At 38.7% G+C, this 18,185-nt stretch overlaps 1 protein-coding gene across 2 annotated transcripts in view; it reads right to left on the bottom strand.

Annotated features, from left to right (window-relative positions):
• The window catches only part of FLVCR1 (FLVCR heme transporter 1), a 42,073-nt gene extending 24,665 nt beyond the window's left edge, over positions 1-17,408 (bottom strand). The window contains exons 1-4 of one of the 2 annotated variants that reach the window (XM_036833373.1): positions 16,447-17,408; positions 11,215-11,359; positions 10,567-10,683; positions 4,433-4,573 (exon numbers count right to left, since the gene is read on the bottom strand). In XM_036833373.1, the coding sequence (XP_036689268.1) occupies positions 4,433-4,573; positions 10,567-10,683; positions 11,215-11,359; positions 16,447-17,184 (1,141 nt within the window). In that variant the 5' untranslated portion in view covers positions 17,185-17,408. The remainder of the gene's footprint in view (positions 1-4,432; positions 4,574-10,566; positions 10,684-11,214; positions 11,360-16,446) is intronic. The other variant, XM_036833381.1, reaches the window with a different exon arrangement.
• Positions 17,409-18,185: the final 777 nt, after the last annotated feature.

An 18,185-nucleotide genomic window follows, 5' to 3' on the forward strand; every position in this document is an offset into this window, starting at 1 on the left:
ACTGAAAGTGAGGGAATGGAAAAAGATATTCCATGCAAATGGAAATCGAAAGAAAGCTGAAGTAGCAATACTCATATGAGATAAAATAGACTTTAAAATAAAGAATGTTACAAGAGACAAGGAAGGACGCTATATGATGATCAAGGGATCAATCCAAGAAGAAGACGTAACAATTATAAATATATACGCACCCAAAGAGGAGCACCTCAATACATAAGGCAAATGCTAACAGCTATAAAAGAGGAAATTGACAGGAACACAATAAAAGTGCAGGACTTTAAAACCTCACTTACACCAATGGACACATCATCCAGACAGAAAATTAATAAGGAAACACAAGCTTTAAATTACACAATAGACCAAACAGATTTAACTGATATTTATAGGACATTCCATCCAAAAACAGCAGATTACACTTTCTTCTCAAGTGGGCATGGAACATTCTCCAGGATAGATCACATCTTGGGTCACAAATCAAGCCTCAGTAAATTTAAGAAAATTGAAATCATATCAAGCATCTTTTCCAACCACAATGCTATGAGATTAGAAATCAATTACAGGGGAAAAAACATAAAAAATACAAACACATGGAGGCTAAACAATACACTACTTAATAACCAAGAGATCACTGAAGAAATCAAAGAGGAAATCAAAAAATACCTAGAAACAAATGACAATGAAAACACAATGACCCGGGCTTCCCTGGTGGCGCAGTGGTTGGGAGTCTGCCTGCTAATGCAGGGGACACAGGTTCGAGCCCTGGTCTGGGAGGGTCCCACATGCCGCGGAGCAACTAGCCCCGTGAGCCACAACTACTGAGCCTGCGTGTCTGGAGCCTGTGCTCCGCAACAAGAGAGGCCGCAATAGTGAGAGGCCCGCGCACCGCGATGAAGCGTGGCCCCCGCTTGCCACAACTAGAGAAAGCCCTCGCACAGAAACGAAGACCCAACACAGCCAAAAATTAAAAAAAAAAAAAAAAAAAAAAAAAACCACAATGACCCAAAACCTATGGGATGCAGCAAAAGCAGTTCTAAAAGGGAACTTTATAGCAATACAAGCCTACCTCAAGAAGCAAGAAAAATCTCAAATAAACAATTTAACCTTACACCTAAAGGAACTAGGGAAAGAAGAACAAACAAAACCCAAAGTTAGCAGAAGGAAAGAAATCATAAAGATCAGAGCAGAAATAAATGAAATAAAAACAAAGAAAACAATAGCAAGGATCAATAAAACTAAAAGCTGGTTCTTTGAGAAGATAAACAAAATTGATAAACCGTTAGCCAGACTCATCAAGAAAAAGAGGGAGAGGACTCAATCAATAAAATTAGACATGAAAAAGGAGAAGTTACAACAGACACTGCAGAAATACAAAGCATCATAAGAGACTACTACAAGCAACTCTATGCCAATAAAATGGACAACCTGGAAGAAATGGACAAATTCTTAGAAAGGTATAACCTTCCAAGACTGAACCAGGAAGAAATACAAAATATGAACAGACAAATCACAAGTAATAAAATTGAAACTGTGATTAAAATCTTCCAACAAACAAAAGCCCAGGACCAGATGGCTTCACAAGTGAATTCTATCAAACATTTAGAGAAAAGCTAACACTTATCCTTCTCAAACTCTTCCAAAAAATTGCAGAGGAAGGAACACTTCCAAACTCATTCTATGAGGCCACTATCTCCCTGATACCAAAACCAGACAATGATACTACAAAAAAAGAAAATTACAGACCAATATCACTGATGAATATAGATGCAAAAATCCTCAACAAAATACTAGCAAACAGAATCCAACAACACGTTAAAAGACTCATACACCATGATCAAGTGGGATTTATCCCAGGGATGCAAGGATTCTTCAGTATACGCAAATCAATCAATGTGATACACCATGTTAACAAACTGAAGAATAAAAACTATATGATAATCTCAATAGATGCAGAAAAAGTTTTTGACAAAATTCAACACCCATTTATGATAAAAACTCTCCAGAAAGCGGGCATAGAGGGAACCTACCTCAACATAATAAAGGCTATATATGACAAACCCACAGCAAACATCATTTTCAATGGTGTAAAACTGAAAGCATTTCCTCTAAGATCAGGAACAAGACAAGGATGTCCACTCTCACCACTATTACTCAACATAGTTTTGGAAGTCCTAGCCACGACAATCAGAGAAGAAAAAGAAATAAAAGGAATACAAATTGGAAAAGAAGAAGGAAAACTGTCACTGTTTGCAGATGACATGATACTATACATAGAGAATCCTAAAGAATCCTAAAGATGCCACCAGAAAACTACTAGAGCTAATCAATGAATTTGGTAAAGTTGCAGGATACAAAATTAATGCACAGAAATCTCTTGCATTCCTATACACTAACAACAAAAGATCAGAAAAAGAAATTAAGGAAACAATCTCATTCACCACTGCAACAAAAGAATAAAATACCTAGGAATAAACCTACCTAAGGAGGTAAAAGACCTGTACTCAGAAAACTATAAGACACTGATGAAAGAAATCAAAGATGACACAAACAAATGGAGAGATATACCATGTTCCTGGATTGGAAGAATCAATATTGTGAAAATGACTATATTACCCAAAGCAATCTACAGATTCAATGCAATCCTTATCAAATTACCAGTGAAATTTTTTACAGAACTAGAACAAAAATCTTAAAATGTGTATGGAGACACAAACGACCCCAAATAGCCAAAGCAGTCTTGAGGGAAAAAAACAGAGCTGGAGGAATCAGACTCCCCAACTTCAGACTATACTACAAAGCTACAGTAATCAAGACAATATGGTACTGGCACAAAAACAGAAACATAGATCAATGGAACAGGATAGAAAGCTCAGAGGTAAACCCACGCACCTATGGTCAACTAATCCATGACAAAGGAGGCAAGGATATACAATGGAGAAAAGACAGTCTCTTCAATAAGTGGTGCTGGGAGAACTGGACAGCTACATGTAAAAGAATGAAATAGAACACTCCCTAACACCATACACAAAAATAAACTCACTATGGATTAGAGACCTAAATGTAAGACTGGACACTATAAAACTCTTAGAGGAAAACATAGGAAGAACACTCTTTGACATAAATCACAGCAAGAGCTTTTTTGATCCACCTCCTAGAGTAATGGAAATAAAAACAAAAATTAACAAATGGGACCTAATGAAACTTAAAGCTTTTGCACAGCAAAGGAAACTATAAGAAAGACAAAAAGACAACTCTCAGAATGGGAGGAAATATTTGCAAACGAATCAATGGACAAAGGATTAATCTCCAAAATATATAAACAGCTCATGCAGCTCAATATTAAAAAAACAAACAACCCAATCAAAAAATGGGCAGAAGACCTAAATAGACATTTCTCCAAAGAAGACATACAGATGGCCAAAAAGCACATGAAAAGCTGCTCAACTTCACTAATTATTAGAGAAATGCAAATCAAAACTACAATTAGGTATTACCTCACACTGGTTAGAATGGGCATCATCAGAAAATCTACAAACAACAAATGCTGGAGAGGGTGTGGAGAAAAGGGAACCCTCTTGCATTGCTGGTGGGAATGTAAATTGATACAGCCACTATGGAGAACAGTATGGAGGTTCCTTAAAAAACTAAAAATAGAATTACCATATGATCCAGCAATTCCACTACTGGGCATATACCCAGAGAAAACCATAATTCAAAAAGACACATGCACCCCAATGTTCATTGCAGCACTATTTACAATAGCCAGGTCATGGAAGCAACCTAAAATGCCCATCAACAGACGAATGGATAAAGAAGATGTAGTACATATATACAATGGAATATTACTCAGCCATTAAAAGGAATGAAACTGGGTCATTTGTAGAGACGTGGATGGATCTAGAGACTGTCATACAGAGTGAAGTAAGTCAGAAAGAGAAAAACAAATATCGTATATTAACGCATATATGTGGAACCTAAAAAAATGGTACAGGTGAACCGGTTTCAGGGCAGAAATAGAGACACAGATGTAGAGAACAAATGTATGGACACCAAGGGGGGAAAGTGGCGGGGGAGGATGGTGGTGTGGTGAATTGAGAGATTGGGATTGACATATATACGGTAATATGTATAAAATGGATGACTAATAAGAACCTGCTGTATAAAAAAACTTTTTTAATTAAATAAAATTGTTTAAAAAAAGACTGCTTCTCTCTTTAATATCCACAATTTTTTTTTGTTCTAAAAACATGTAAGGAAATCCATTCTGAAGTTTTTGCTTTTGGTTAAAAATTTAAGTTTATGACTATGCTATTATTATAGAGTTAATAAACCTATCTCATTATCTCATTAATTAAAGCTCAAACCACTAGATTATAAGAAAATAATCTAATGCTCAAAGGTTTACACAGACATCAACGAAAATAAAACCACTTACCATAAGTGATCAATAGAAGGACAAAAGGAATATTTTTAAATAGGTTCCTTATTGATTTCACGTAGGAATACTCTCCAGGGGGACTGTCTTGGAGAACTGCTTGAGCCTGGCTTGGTGGATACTGAGGTTTTTCTTTGAATGCTGGAAACATACATGAAAAGATAATTCAATATACGAGTCTTCTTTAGTGAGCAGACTAAATTCAGTTTAAGTTTAAATAAGTAGTAAAAGTCTTTTACAGTAAGGCTTTTCATTTTCACTAATTTCTAAGTGAAGAATAGTTTGATATTATCATCTCAACCCTCTGAGATGGACTAAAACTCAGCGAGATTTGGCCAATTCACAGAACTGAACTGTAAAACCATCAATACTACGTCACAACTTTGCCCAGTGATTATTCCATTTTTAGTTAAGCAAGATTAATTTCTATTATATTAAGTATTCAACGATTCTATTTCTAAATTTGGTTCAATCTGTAACTAGAGGTAATTATCAGATATGAGCAAGCCAGTATCTTATTGAACTTTTAGAGGATTGTCTTGAGTTAGTACCTATTTTCTTCTGAAATTTGATATAAAGTTTATCATCTGATGCAATTACCCCTCTAGAACTGAAAAGGTCCATGTGGATTCATGGGAGCAGAGCTAGGTCCTGCTTGCTGACTCACTTCAGCTGCATATGGAAAATCTAGGGGTAGAGCTGAGAGACATAAAAGTGTGATACATAGTTTCTGATACTGTAAGTTCTAGCACTGCCCATTACTATGTAGTTAGAGAAAGATCGCACAGCCTTCTCAGCCAGACATTTAGAGACTGCCCTTTTGCTGGGCAGGGAAGGATCTACTAATTTCCTACAACAGATGGCTAGGCAGAGATTTCTGTAGGGTATGGCTAGCCAGGAGTCAAGACTTTTTGATAGAAGAGCTGACCTGCTAAGAGTGGTACATCAGAAATTAAAATCTAGTTTTAGTATTGACTCAAAATTTTAAACTAAAATACATACAGGAAAAATGCTGTATTTCACTGAATCTTAAATGGTCTGATGCTGGCACTTAATGATCTTGGCAGGCATCAACAGAAGGTTTTCACATAACCATGTCTCAGTTGACACCAATGTTACATGCCATTGATATTTTTTTACTGTGATAAGAATATTTAACTTGAAATCCACCCTCCTGACAAACTTTTAAGTGTACAGTAAGTATTGTTAACTATAGGCATAATGTTATACAGCATATCTCTAGAACTTATTCATCTTAGATGCCATTGATTGATTATAAAGGCACCTCAATTTCAGAGACGCCATGAAAAAAATGTACACTTTAGAATCAATAAAGTAGGGTAAATTCAAAAGCCAAAAAGAAGGTAAATGGATTCAGAAGAAAGTAATATTTTCTAAAATATTAGAATTTCCTCCTTCTCTTTCTCGCTCTCTCTTTTTAAATAGTGGCTATTTCTTTCTTCCAACAAAGAAGCCTGCTTTGTAGTTTGAAAGTGGTCTAGATCTGATGGACCTGACTGTCAACTGTAATCATGTAGAAATTTTTTAAAAATACAGATTTTGGGATTCTAAAGAAGGCTCAGTGAATCAGAACCTCCAGAACAGAACCTTAAAACTGTATTACACAAAACTCAACACTCAGCCAGGTTTGAAAATCACTGCAAAAGAAAGAAATGATCCTTAAAACTTGCACACAATATTGTAATTCTCTAATTCTCCTGTTTGCTGCTAAAAATTAAAAAATTACAGCTCTTTGCTCACCAAAACATGGATTAATTACGATATAAATAAAACAACAAACTAGACTTCTATTTTTATAGGTCTTACAACTAACTGAAGAAGAGACATAACTCATAAATATTTACTTTTTAATATCCTTACATTGGAGGACTGGTAGACATAAAACGTTTTAAGTGGTTGCAATCCCTCCCCTTCCTTTCACCCTATCTGCTCCTTGCACTGTTGAGGACACCTGTTGTCCTCTCCTGAAAGTCTCTTTGCATCCTAGTTAAGACAGGAGACATCTCTTTTTATTAATATTGGTAAAACAGAACTCACATGGTTGTAAAACAAAGTTTCAGAATGTAAAAACTATGCTTACAACGTAGTCATGGGTATTGAATGAGTCCTAAGTCTCTTACTTAGATTTTTATTTACTATAGTAAAATAAGTCTAAATGGCTCAGATCTGAACTCAAATGCAAAATAAAAACAAGTTCTGGTAGTCTTTAATTCCATTAGACTTGTTTTCTGAATACAAGTGTTATGTCAGTTTCAGGAAGTCAAACTGCTCTCTTGGACAAACTAAAGACTTTATCTACCAGCTACACAATATAGTAAAGTCAGGCTTAAGTCTATGAAGAAAACAAAAAAAAGAGGAACAAAAAAACCATTGGCCTATGACCCTGTTGACGCCTCATTGCTCCTTTCAAAGGACGAAATGTGGCTTTTTCTTTCCCCTTTGAAACTGAAAAATCGACTTCTAACTTCTTCTCTTCTCCCCACCAAAAAGTTGTGCAAATAAAATAATTAATAAAATAATTAATTAATAAAACAGTTATTCTCCACCCTTAGCAATAGGCATGGAAAGTAGCCAAAGGATTTTGGGCACCACATTCAAACTTTTTCTCCCATGATGAATAAATAACAAATCTATTGTGTTTAGAACCACTTCTATTTTTTGAAATCAGGTTATAATATTATCTTATGATTTCATTATTTGTGCCTTTGTGATTCAAGCGGACATTACACATATTAATTTATTATAAGACAAACACAGGTTTGAATCCTGGCTCTGCCTCATCTCACTATATGACTCGAAGAAATCAATTACTGCTTCTCAGCTATTGCTTTCTCATTCATAAAGTGGAGATAATAACAACAAGCTGGTATGAGGACTATATGATATGTGTAAAAGAATTTTGTAATTATTGAGTACTACACAAAATACATTGTCTTTTTGAGAAATGTTTATTTTTAAAAATCAGAGACGTTTCAGGGAATTCCCTGGCAGTCCAGTGGTTAGGAGTTGGCTTCCACCGCAGGGGGTACAGGTTGGATCCCTGGTCCGGGAACTAAGATCCCACATGCTGTGCAGTGCAGCCAAAAATAAATAAATAAATAAAGTTTAAAAAATAAAATAAAATCAGAGACTTTTCTCAGGGCTTGAAATTCTTATACACTAAGTAAAACATACTTCTATTAACAATTTATAATAGGAGCCAATATACAAATATCCTGAATATAAGAATCAAAAGTAAAATTATGCATGCATGTTTTATACTCATGTATTTAAATACCTTAATATTAAATATTTTGACTGCCATTACTTTTAGTTTCTGTCATCCACTCATTTTAGTGAATCAGAATGATAAGGATTTTAACTGACATACTTAAGTGATATAGTTTACTGCTCTGCATTAGAAGAACAGCTTTCAAATACAACAGCATTACCACTTATACAAGAGGAATTGAAACAAAAAATCAGACTAAGTAAAAATTAAAATGATATATTTGTATATGTAACATTTTATTAATGGAGTTAGATTGCCTAGGCTCAAATTTCATCTTTAGCATTTATATACTAACTGTGACCATGGGTAAGTTAAATTTACTTCAATTCTGTGCCCCATTTCCTCATTTATAAAATGGGAATGATAATAATAGTACCGCCCTTATAGGGCTTTGAGGATTAAATGAAATATAGCATGTAGTTGTGCTTTTAAACATGTTTGGTACATATCAATCAAATGTTAGAGACTGTAAAGGTATTCTCCCAATAAGAATGGGGTATTAGTGTGAAATTCAGTGGAAGGTTGGGCTTAATTCCTAGAAATGTTAGATGGATTACACTTAGGGAGGGTAATAGGATTACAGGACATGAACCCTCCTCAAGTTAGTATTTTAGGAAGACTTCTGAATACCAGTTTGGTATATGTCACATTGCTGAAAAGCATCAGCAAAACTAAATTATTTTATAAGATTTGATTGTGCTTCCAAAGTATTTATGGGTAGAATTTAGAAGGAAGTAACATTGTCTCTTAGTAATTAAGGAACTTTAAGAAAGTTAGGATTTTTAAAATAATCCATATTTTCCTCAATAGCAAATACTTAGGTATAAGGAAAACAGGTAAATTTTTAATTTAAATGTCACAATTTTCAACCTAGACTTTCATATCACAACTGTATATTATCTTGCTTTTATACTATGCTTAGTATCATAAGATTAAGTTTATAGGTCACCAAGCAAAACTTGACAATGAGCTTTTTTTTTTCCTATTCTGTTACCATTCCATTCCCCTCCATTTCCATTTCCACTCTCTACTCATAAGCCATGAGTACATAAATAATTATGTACATGAATAGCTCTCTTTTAATTTCTTAAATAATACAGGGTGATATGCCAATGGTCATACCTATGTTTTTTGTCCCACTCCTTTGACAAATAAAAATCTTATATTTGTAGCATCTCATATATATATATATGTTTAAATACATGTGTCATATATATAATTTTGTATCTATAGATATCTTATATACAGTCTATTACTCTCACTTCTTCCAAAGAGATAAGCAATTGAAGACGATAAAAAAAGGAAAACCAGAATTTATGCAAAGATACATAGCAATCAAAGGAAAGAGAATTTTATATTTTAATAATCCCTATTGCTAATGGAAGATCCATTTATGCAAAATGTATATAAACTATATCTCATACTTCATCTAGCAAATCAAATATGGCTACCAGAAAAGTAGATACAGGAATTTGTTTTTTAAAAATATAGATTTCTTTTAAAACCTTGTTAAACTGCCAAAAAAGTACAAGGGATAATTTATCCTTTTTCAGTAGTCAGCACACAGCAAATATGCCACTCCCTAACAGAAACATAAAAACCAATCATAGGTAGATTGGACATGTCAGAATACTTTAAATGCTACCAAGAGAATATTTTGTTCATTATCTTAAGGGAAATTAAAAATATGTGGGCTGAGTTTCCTATCCCTGGGTCCAGCAGTTCATCTCTAAAGGCATCTCTGGGCTTCCCTGGTGGTGCAGTGGTTAAGAATCCGCCTGCCAATGCAGGGGACACGGGTTCGAGCCCTGGTCCGGGAAGATCCCACATGCCACGGAGCAACTAAGCCCGTGCACCACAACTACTGAGCCTGCGCTCTAGAGCCCGCGAGCCACAACTACTGAGCCCACGTGCCACAACTACTGAAGCCCGTGCGCCTAGAGCCTGTGCTCCACAACAAGAGAAGCTACCGCAATGAGAAGCCTGTGCACTGCAATGAAGAGTAGCCCCTGCTCGCTGCAACTAGAGAAAGCCCATGTGCAGCAACGAAGACACAAATCAGCCAAAAATAAAATAAATTAACTAAATAAATAAAATTTAAAAAAATAAAGGCATCTCTATCAAAACACTCCATAGTCTTTAACATACATTTTCTTTGAAAACTGAGGATTTTATATCTGGTGATCATAAAAAAAACTTGCATTTTTCATTACTGTTGTAACCATGGTAAAAATTAACATATAAAATTTAAAACTCCAGCTATAACGAAATTTAATTATAAATTTTAATGATTAAAAGATGGCCTTTTGGGCTTCCCTGGTGGTGCAGTGGTTGAGAATCTGCCTGCCAATGCAGGGGACACGGGTTCGAGCCCTGGTCCGGGAAGATCCCACATGCCAAGGAGCAACTGGGCCCGTGAGCCACAATTGGCTGAGCCTGCGCGTCTGGAGCCTGTGCTCCGCAACAAGAGAGGCCGCGATGGTGAGAGGCCCGCGCACCGCGATGAAGAGTGGTCCCCACTTGCCGGAACTAGAGAAAGCCCTCGCACAGAAACGAAGACTCAACACAGTCATAAATAAATAAATAAATAAATAAATAAATAAATAAAAGAACGTAAAATTTCCCCTTTAAAAAAAAAAAAAAAAAAAAAAAAAAAGATGGCCTTTCAACTTTAAAGTTCCTTTCTTCTTCAAATCAATTTAAGATATACTGAGCGCCCAAAAGGCAATATTATAGTTATGTTAGCAGCTCTATTGCTTAAATAAGCCTCACCTGTTCTTTTCCCTGAAATCAAAATTGTTTCCCATTAAAAATAAACTTTAAAAAGCAGACCTTCCCAAACCTTCTTCCAAACTGATGATGGCTGCTTGCAGCTGATTTTGACTGACTGCTTCAAGAGACAGGCCCGGACGAGAGGACTCGGGGACGAGTGGTGGCAGCAGTGCTTTGCTGGAGTGGGCTAACAAGCAGATAGTTGCCACAGTTTGAAATTCTGCTGAACAGCTTGCTGCTGCCCAGGATCATTCACTGGTCAACATTTTCAGATCCAGTTAATTGTTAAATTGGGGATCCCTGGAAGGATTTATCATTTAAAGGAAGGTTGTAGCCTATTCGCATCATTTCAAAGCACGACAAGAACTTGTTCCTGGCGAGGTTAGCGTAAGATGCAGACATGTAGACGGATATGCAAAGAGGAGGCAGGTAATATGTTTGAAACCAACAGTTATCAGGAAAGAAAAGTTAGTAGGGAGATAAATGAGACGAATTAGTCTTCAAACCCTTTACAATATTAAAACAGATGTAGCGGACCATAACATATCCCTAGGCGTGTAGCATTCATTACCTAAACAAGAAAGTGAACAGCAAGAATGAAACAAGCAAATAGCACTTGAGATATTACCAGTACAAATTTTCAGGGTTGGTTATTTTTATTTTCATATGTTTGTCATGCACTTATCTATTTAAGCTTTAGGGAAAATAATTCACTTACCAATTACCGTTAAAATAAATAAAAGTGTGGCGACAGCTGAAGTTCCATAAAACATGGTACTGATATTACAAGCCAGCAGTTGTGTGTTATTCTGTGTGTTCGGCACTAAAACTGGTGGCAGCAAAAAGCCAACTGCAGTTCCAAGCTGTAAAAGAAACAGTTCTGTTAATTCTTTCTTCTTATTATGAGAAAAAATAGTAATTAATCAACATAAAGACAACCACTATTGCAAGGTCCTTTCGTAAGCTCTAAAGCACCATATTCTAATGTCTTTTTACCATACCATTAAAGGAAAATTGCTGTCAAATATCTTCCCTATTCAATAAACATTTACTAAGCTCCAACCATCCAAATGATGCTGCTATAAAGTTGTGTAAAACACACTCCTTACCCTTTGGCTACTTAACAATAAAAAAGGAGAATAAAAATACACACATACACACAAAAAATGCTGAGAAAAGACAACCTACAGAATGGGAGACAATATTTGCAAATCATATATTTGATAAGGATCTACTATCCAGAATATATAAAGAACTCTTACAACTCGACAACAAAAAGACAAACATCCCAATTCAAAAATGGGCAAAAGACCTGAATAGACATTGCTCCAAAGAAGATGTACAAATGTCCAACAAGTACATGAAAAAATGCTCAATATCATTAGTTATTGGGGAAATGCAAATCAAAATGACACCCGCTAGAATGGCTATAATTTAAAAAAAAAACAGAAAATAACAAATGTTGTCATGATGTGGAGAAATTGGAACCCTTGTACACTGCTAATAAGATTGTAAAACACTGCAGTCACCATGGAAAACAATTTGGCAGTTCCTTAAAAAGTTAAACATAGAATTACTATATGATCTAGCAATTCCTCTCTTGGGTATATACCCCCAAACTGAAAACAGGTATTGAATATTGTACATGAATATCCATAGCAGCCCTATTTGCAATAGCCAAAAGGTGGAAACAAGCAAATTGTCTATCAATGAATGAATGGATAAACAAAATGTGGTATATCCATTCAATGAAATATTATTTAGAGAGAATGAAATACTGATAGATGCTGTAACATGGATGACCTTTGAAAACTTGCTAAATGAAAGAAGCCAGACACAAAAGGTCACATACTGTATGATTCTATTTATATGAAATATCTAGACTAGGGAAATCCATAGCGAAAAAACAAATTAGTGGTTGCCAGGGGCTAGAGAGGGGGGAATGAGGAGTGACTGCTTTGTGGGAACTGGGTCTTCTTTGAGGGTAGATGAAAATGTTTTGGAACCAGATATAGGTGATGGCTGCACAACATTGTGAAGGTACTAAATGCCACTGAGCTGTACACTTTCAAATGATTAATTTTATGTTATGTGAATTTCACCTCAGGAAAAAAAAAATTAGGCCGACTATGATAATCACAACAAGAGAAATAAAATCAAAGTATTAAAGGAGACTCAGTGGAGGGAGATTTCAGATTCTTTGGGGGATGGAGGTGAGACAGAAGGGCCCAAGATAGGTTTCAAAAAGGAGGCTGAGGCAGAGATAGTAACATTCACCAATATTTCATTTGCTCCCTATAAAAAGCTGGATAGAGACAGTTAAACAGGTAATTACAAGTGTAGTAAGAGCAGTACTGTGATGAGAGGTAGAGGGTGCCACGATGGGGAAGATCGTGTAATTGGTCATTCAAGCAAGAACACTAGTCAGAGTGAGAGGGACCCCATGAGCAGCTGTACTGGACAACAGATGTACACCTGGACTATTCTAGGCCAGCTGGAACATACGGTCACCTTAGCTAAAAGAGTACTTTGGAGGAGCACCTTGTATAGACTTGGGGTTCAGGAAAAATTTCTGAAGGAACAAAGATCTGAATAAGAAATTAGAGTTAGCCAAGTGAAATAGAAATGTTCCCAGTCAAGTAAGTCAGAAAGAGGAAAAACAAATATCGTATATTAACGCACGTATGTGGAATCTAGAAAAATGGTACAGATGAACTGGTTTGCAGGGCAGAAATAGAGACACAGATGTAGAGAACAAACGTATGGACACCAAGGGGGGAAAGCAGGGGTGGCGGTGGTGGGATGAATTGGGCGCTTGGGATTGACATGTATACACTGATGTGTATAAAATTGATGACTAATAAGAACCTGCTGTATAAAAAATAAATAAAATAAAATTCAAAAAAAAAAAATGTTCCCAGTCAAGGGGACATCATGTACAAAGGAAGGAGAGAGCATGACCTTGTGAGAAACTGTAAGCAGTGCACAAGTCCCCTCAGAGCAGAGAAAGAGTCTGTGTATGAGGAATGGAGGCTGTGCAGAGAGGTGATGCTGAGGAATTGGCAGGAGGCAGAACTGGAAGGTCTCACTTGACACTTAAGAGAGTTTGAATTTTTTCCTAAGGGCAATGGAAGACACTGCAGGGGGCAAGGGAGTGTCCAGGACAGATTTGCACATTAGAATGACCACAATGGACAAATGTGGAGAATAGAGGGAAGAGAGCAAGAGCTGCAGAGATAGGAAAATCAGTTAGCAAGCTCTAGGTGAGAGCTACGGGGGGCCAAGGCTAAGATGGTGGCAGCAGAAATGAAGAGCAATGAGCTGGGAGACAAGGTAAATTTTGATTGGTGGGGTCATATGGGATAGTCAAGTGGAAATATCCAGCTGACCAGTATCTACATAAGTCTGAAGCTCATTCATTTATTGAATACATTTTTATGGAGAATCTACAACGCGCCAGGCACTGTAATGAATGCTGTACATTCAGACGATGTGCCTATTTCATGAAACTTACAACCTAATGGTGGGGATGGGAGAAGAGTAATAATTAACAATTAATATATAAACATAAATATATCAGACAGTGATAAGCACTACATAGAGGATTAAAGTACAGTGATGTAATAAGACAGCGACTGGGCAACTCTAAATGGGATCCTCAAGAAATGCCACTGAATGATATTTAAAATGAATTTAAACTGAGAGCTGAATGATAATACGGATATAACAATGTGATCCTAAGAGGAAGAACATTCCAGACAGAGAGAATGTTTTTGCAAAGGCCCTTATGAAAAATGCAAGCTTAGTGTTGTTTAAGGAACCAAAAACATATTAGTAAGGTTTTGTAATCCAGAGTAAGGAATTTAGATTTAATTTTAATTACTATGGGACATCATTGGAGAGTTCAAAGCAGAGCTGTGACATGATCTGATCTATGTTTTAAAAGGTTCTCTCAGGAATTCCCTGGCAGTCCAGTGGTTAGGACTTGGTGCTTTCACTGCTGGGGCCTGGGTTCAATCCCTGGCTGGGGAACTAAGATCCTGCAAGCTGTGCAGCATGGCTAAAAAATTTAAAAAAAAAATTTTTTTAGAAGGTTCCCTCAGGTTAGAGACTTGGCACAGTAGATGGGTAGTTAAAAGACAGGGTTCAGGAATCAGACAGACCTGAGTGTGAACTCTGCTGCTAATCAGCTGTGTGACTTTTGGAAAATAATTTTATCCCTTCAAGTCTCAGCTTCTGTATATATAAAATGAGGAGACTAATAGTTCCTACCTTACATAATTAAATTAAATGAAACAATGTGTGTAAAGTACTTAGCATGGTGCCAGGTTTAGTGAATGCTCAATAATGTTGAATATTACTATGAATGATCACTCCATAATCTAGGCTAAAGATGCATACTTGGGGGTCGTGAGCAAGTGCAGAGCTACTAGAGCCAAGGAAGGATTCGAACACTTAGGGAGAATGTAGGAGGAAGGCCCAGAGGTGTGCTAAGTGTTAGAGGGAAACCTGCCTATGAGAAAACATTTCCATTTATTATCCATGAAATAGATAATCCATAGATATGGAGTTGATAATATTTCCATCATGCTCAATGAAGTATTAATCTTGCATATAATTTCGTAAATGAAAAAATATTTTAAGGGAACAGTTCCTATCCAAACATGCAGAAGCAACCAACTAAAATATCAGTCACAAATTATTTTGGATATACAACTATATTTCAAGCTATCCCTTCTTCTGTACTTTTAAAGGAAATAAATATAAAGCAATAAGCCCACATGTAGAGTTAGTCTTTACATGGAATTTAAATAGATCTTACTGTGATCTTGAAACAAGTGTTAGACCAGAAGTAAAAGAGTAACATTCTTTTGTTACATAGCTACATGATATATGTATAGAGAGAGGTAACATTTTTGTTATACAGGTCTTCTTTTTTTTTTTTAAGCAATTTCTTTTAAAAGTCTTTATTGAATTTGTTACAATATTGCTTCTGTTTTATGTTTTGGTTTTTTTGGCCCCAAGGCATGTGGGATCTTAGCTCCCTGACCAGGGATCGAACCCACACCCCCTGCATTGGAAGGGGAAGTCTTAACCATGGGACCGGCAGGGAAGTCCCTTGTTATACAGGTTTTTAACTTGATTCTCCTCAAGCTGAATGAACACTCAATATAATTTACATAAAGTATCATAGGACTCCATATGCAAAATTTAAATTACAGTAAAAGGACCATTCTGCAATTAAAACACACACACACACAAATTCTACCTAATAATGCTACTGGAATGCTAATGAATTTGAACCTACGGTGTTGGCAAAGTCTAGGAAACAGTTTAATGGAGACTTGGCAAAATAAGCCACACTTTTGCAATGGATTCTATGATCTATGATTTGTCTTGCATTTTCTTACCGTTAAAATTTGGTAATAGGACTCAGTAATGCTGTGAGGTCTTTATCACTAGATTTATTTAGCGATCATTTACAATGTCTGTTATGTACCAGGCACTCTGCTGACTGCTAATATATAAAATTAAACAGAAGCTGTTTACATGGACCACTCAAGAACAAACTTCCCAGAACCCAGCACCTTCCTTTTGCAAAGAATACACTGATGACAAAAATAATACCTACTTTAGACTCATTCATTATTGCACTGACAAGTTTTCTATGATGTTAGGCCTAGATATGGGCCTGTACCGGTAATTACTTTACAGGTAATTCTCAAAGATGACCAGGTAGTCATTTTAAACTGGTTTTGAAAGGTCTGTCTTCACAAATAAAGCAAAACCCCTCTTTAATCCAAGACTGCTTCCTATTTTATGACTGCTCATCTCTCCTTCATTTATAGAACGCCTCCTAAGGGTCCATCCATATACTTAGCTCACATGGCCTATGACGTTTTATCTGGTCCTTCAGAATCCGATTTTCATCTATTACCCTAGTCCTTACCTGATTACCTAGCACGGCGGTGGCGCAAGCTGTGGACACCTCCTTGGGCCCAAACCACACTGAAGCGATGTGGGAGGGCAAGCCGAGGATGAACACCTGGGCCACAGAGCACAGGCACTGGCCCAACATGGTGACCCAGAAGAGATGCTGCTGCACGCTGCCGCACTTGATCCAGGCGCCCAGGCAGTTGAGGCCGGAGCCCAGCAGGGCGGTGAGCCGCAGGCCTCTGGTATCCAGCAGCCAGGTGGCCGGGAAGATGAGGGGCACGTAGGCCAGCATGTACACCATGGACAGCCAGTCAATGTGCAGCGAGGAGACGTTGTAGAAGCTCTCGAAAACGTTGCTGATGATGCTGTACTGGATCCACTGAAACGCGTTCACCAGCGAGTACAGGCTGAAGATCAGTAGCACCAAAAAGCGCCGCGCGGAGAGCGCCCTCCGGGGCACCAGGGTGCCCTCGACCGCCGGCGTCTCCTCGCTGGGGTCCTTGGGCAGCAGCCGGGCCTGGGTCTCCTCCTCCGGGGCCAGCGGAGTCTTCGGCCCGTCCAGGGCTCCCGAGGCGGCCTTGGGGCTGTCCCGAGAGACCCCATTCAGGGCCAGGCAGCCGGCTTTGGGCCCGTTCTGCGTCTCCGCGCTCACCTTTCCAGCAGGCGCGTCCCCCGGGACCGGGAGGTATCCGTTCGCGGGCGGGTGCCCGTTCGCCACCGTTGTCCCCTCCTCATCGTCGGGCAGTGCCATGTCCCTGGGCTCCCCGGAGCCGCCTGGCGGCCCCGCCCTCCTCCCAGCCCTGCACCCCCAGCCCAAGACCCGAGGCCCTCCCTGCACCCCCAACCCCTACCCCTCGGCCCACTGCTCCTGCCACCCTCTCCCCGGCCGAGTGAGCCTCGGTCTGAGCCGGGAGCCGCAACCCGCGCTGCGTGAGTCCGCAGGCGAAGTCCTCGTCCCCGTGCGCGGCCCGGCGGGCTGTCACTCAGGGCCGGGCAGGGCCGGGAGAGAGCAGTGTCACTGCGCGGTAAGGGCCCGCTGGCCAATCAGCGGCACCCTCGCCCTCCGGAGCCAATCGGGGAGCTTCCGGAGGGGCGGGGCGGGAGTGAGTGCGCGGGGCGGTAGAAGAGGAAGGCCACGCTGGAGGTCTCGGCTCGGTGTTCTCCTCCTAGATGGATGCCGTGGCCATAAGTCCTCCGACCTGGGCGTGGGCGGGCAGGAGGCGCATTGGGCAACTCGGGACTGGGAACGAGGGGCTAGGAGAAACAGGGGGGACACAAAGAGGCAGACGTCAGTCTCTCCACCTAGAGGGGCTCCTCTAGAGACAGGTCTAACACTGGCAGAGGACGAACTTGGCCTCTCGGCCCAATGCAGCTGTCAACATCGGACGCTGCCTTTAGAGCAGACAGGAGCACGTTTCATAAATTTGTGCTGTCTCGGCAGAGGGAAAGCACCAGAAAGCATTTTGATCCAAATAAAGAGATTTCTTCAGAAATCTGTCCTTGTGAAGTTGGAATCTCTGGGATGTGCTGTGCCTGAGCAGGCCCTGTTGCTCAACATTCTCCCTCGCACCAATACTTGCAGTTAATATTTACTGGACACACATTCAGTGGCTTCCAAGCACCAAACTTGCTTTGAAAGGTATGTGCCCCACACTGTCATGGACTCTGGGGAATAAAAAGTAAAAATGAGACATATTGCCTGCTCTCAAGAGCACACGTAGCCTTGTAAGTGTTCCTGGAGTACAGGAAAAG

The sequence above is a fragment of the Balaenoptera musculus genome, chromosome 1 (genome assembly GCF_009873245.2).
Source record: "Balaenoptera musculus isolate JJ_BM4_2016_0621 chromosome 1, mBalMus1.pri.v3, whole genome shotgun sequence".
Taxonomy (NCBI): domain Eukaryota; kingdom Metazoa; phylum Chordata; class Mammalia; order Artiodactyla; family Balaenopteridae; genus Balaenoptera; species Balaenoptera musculus.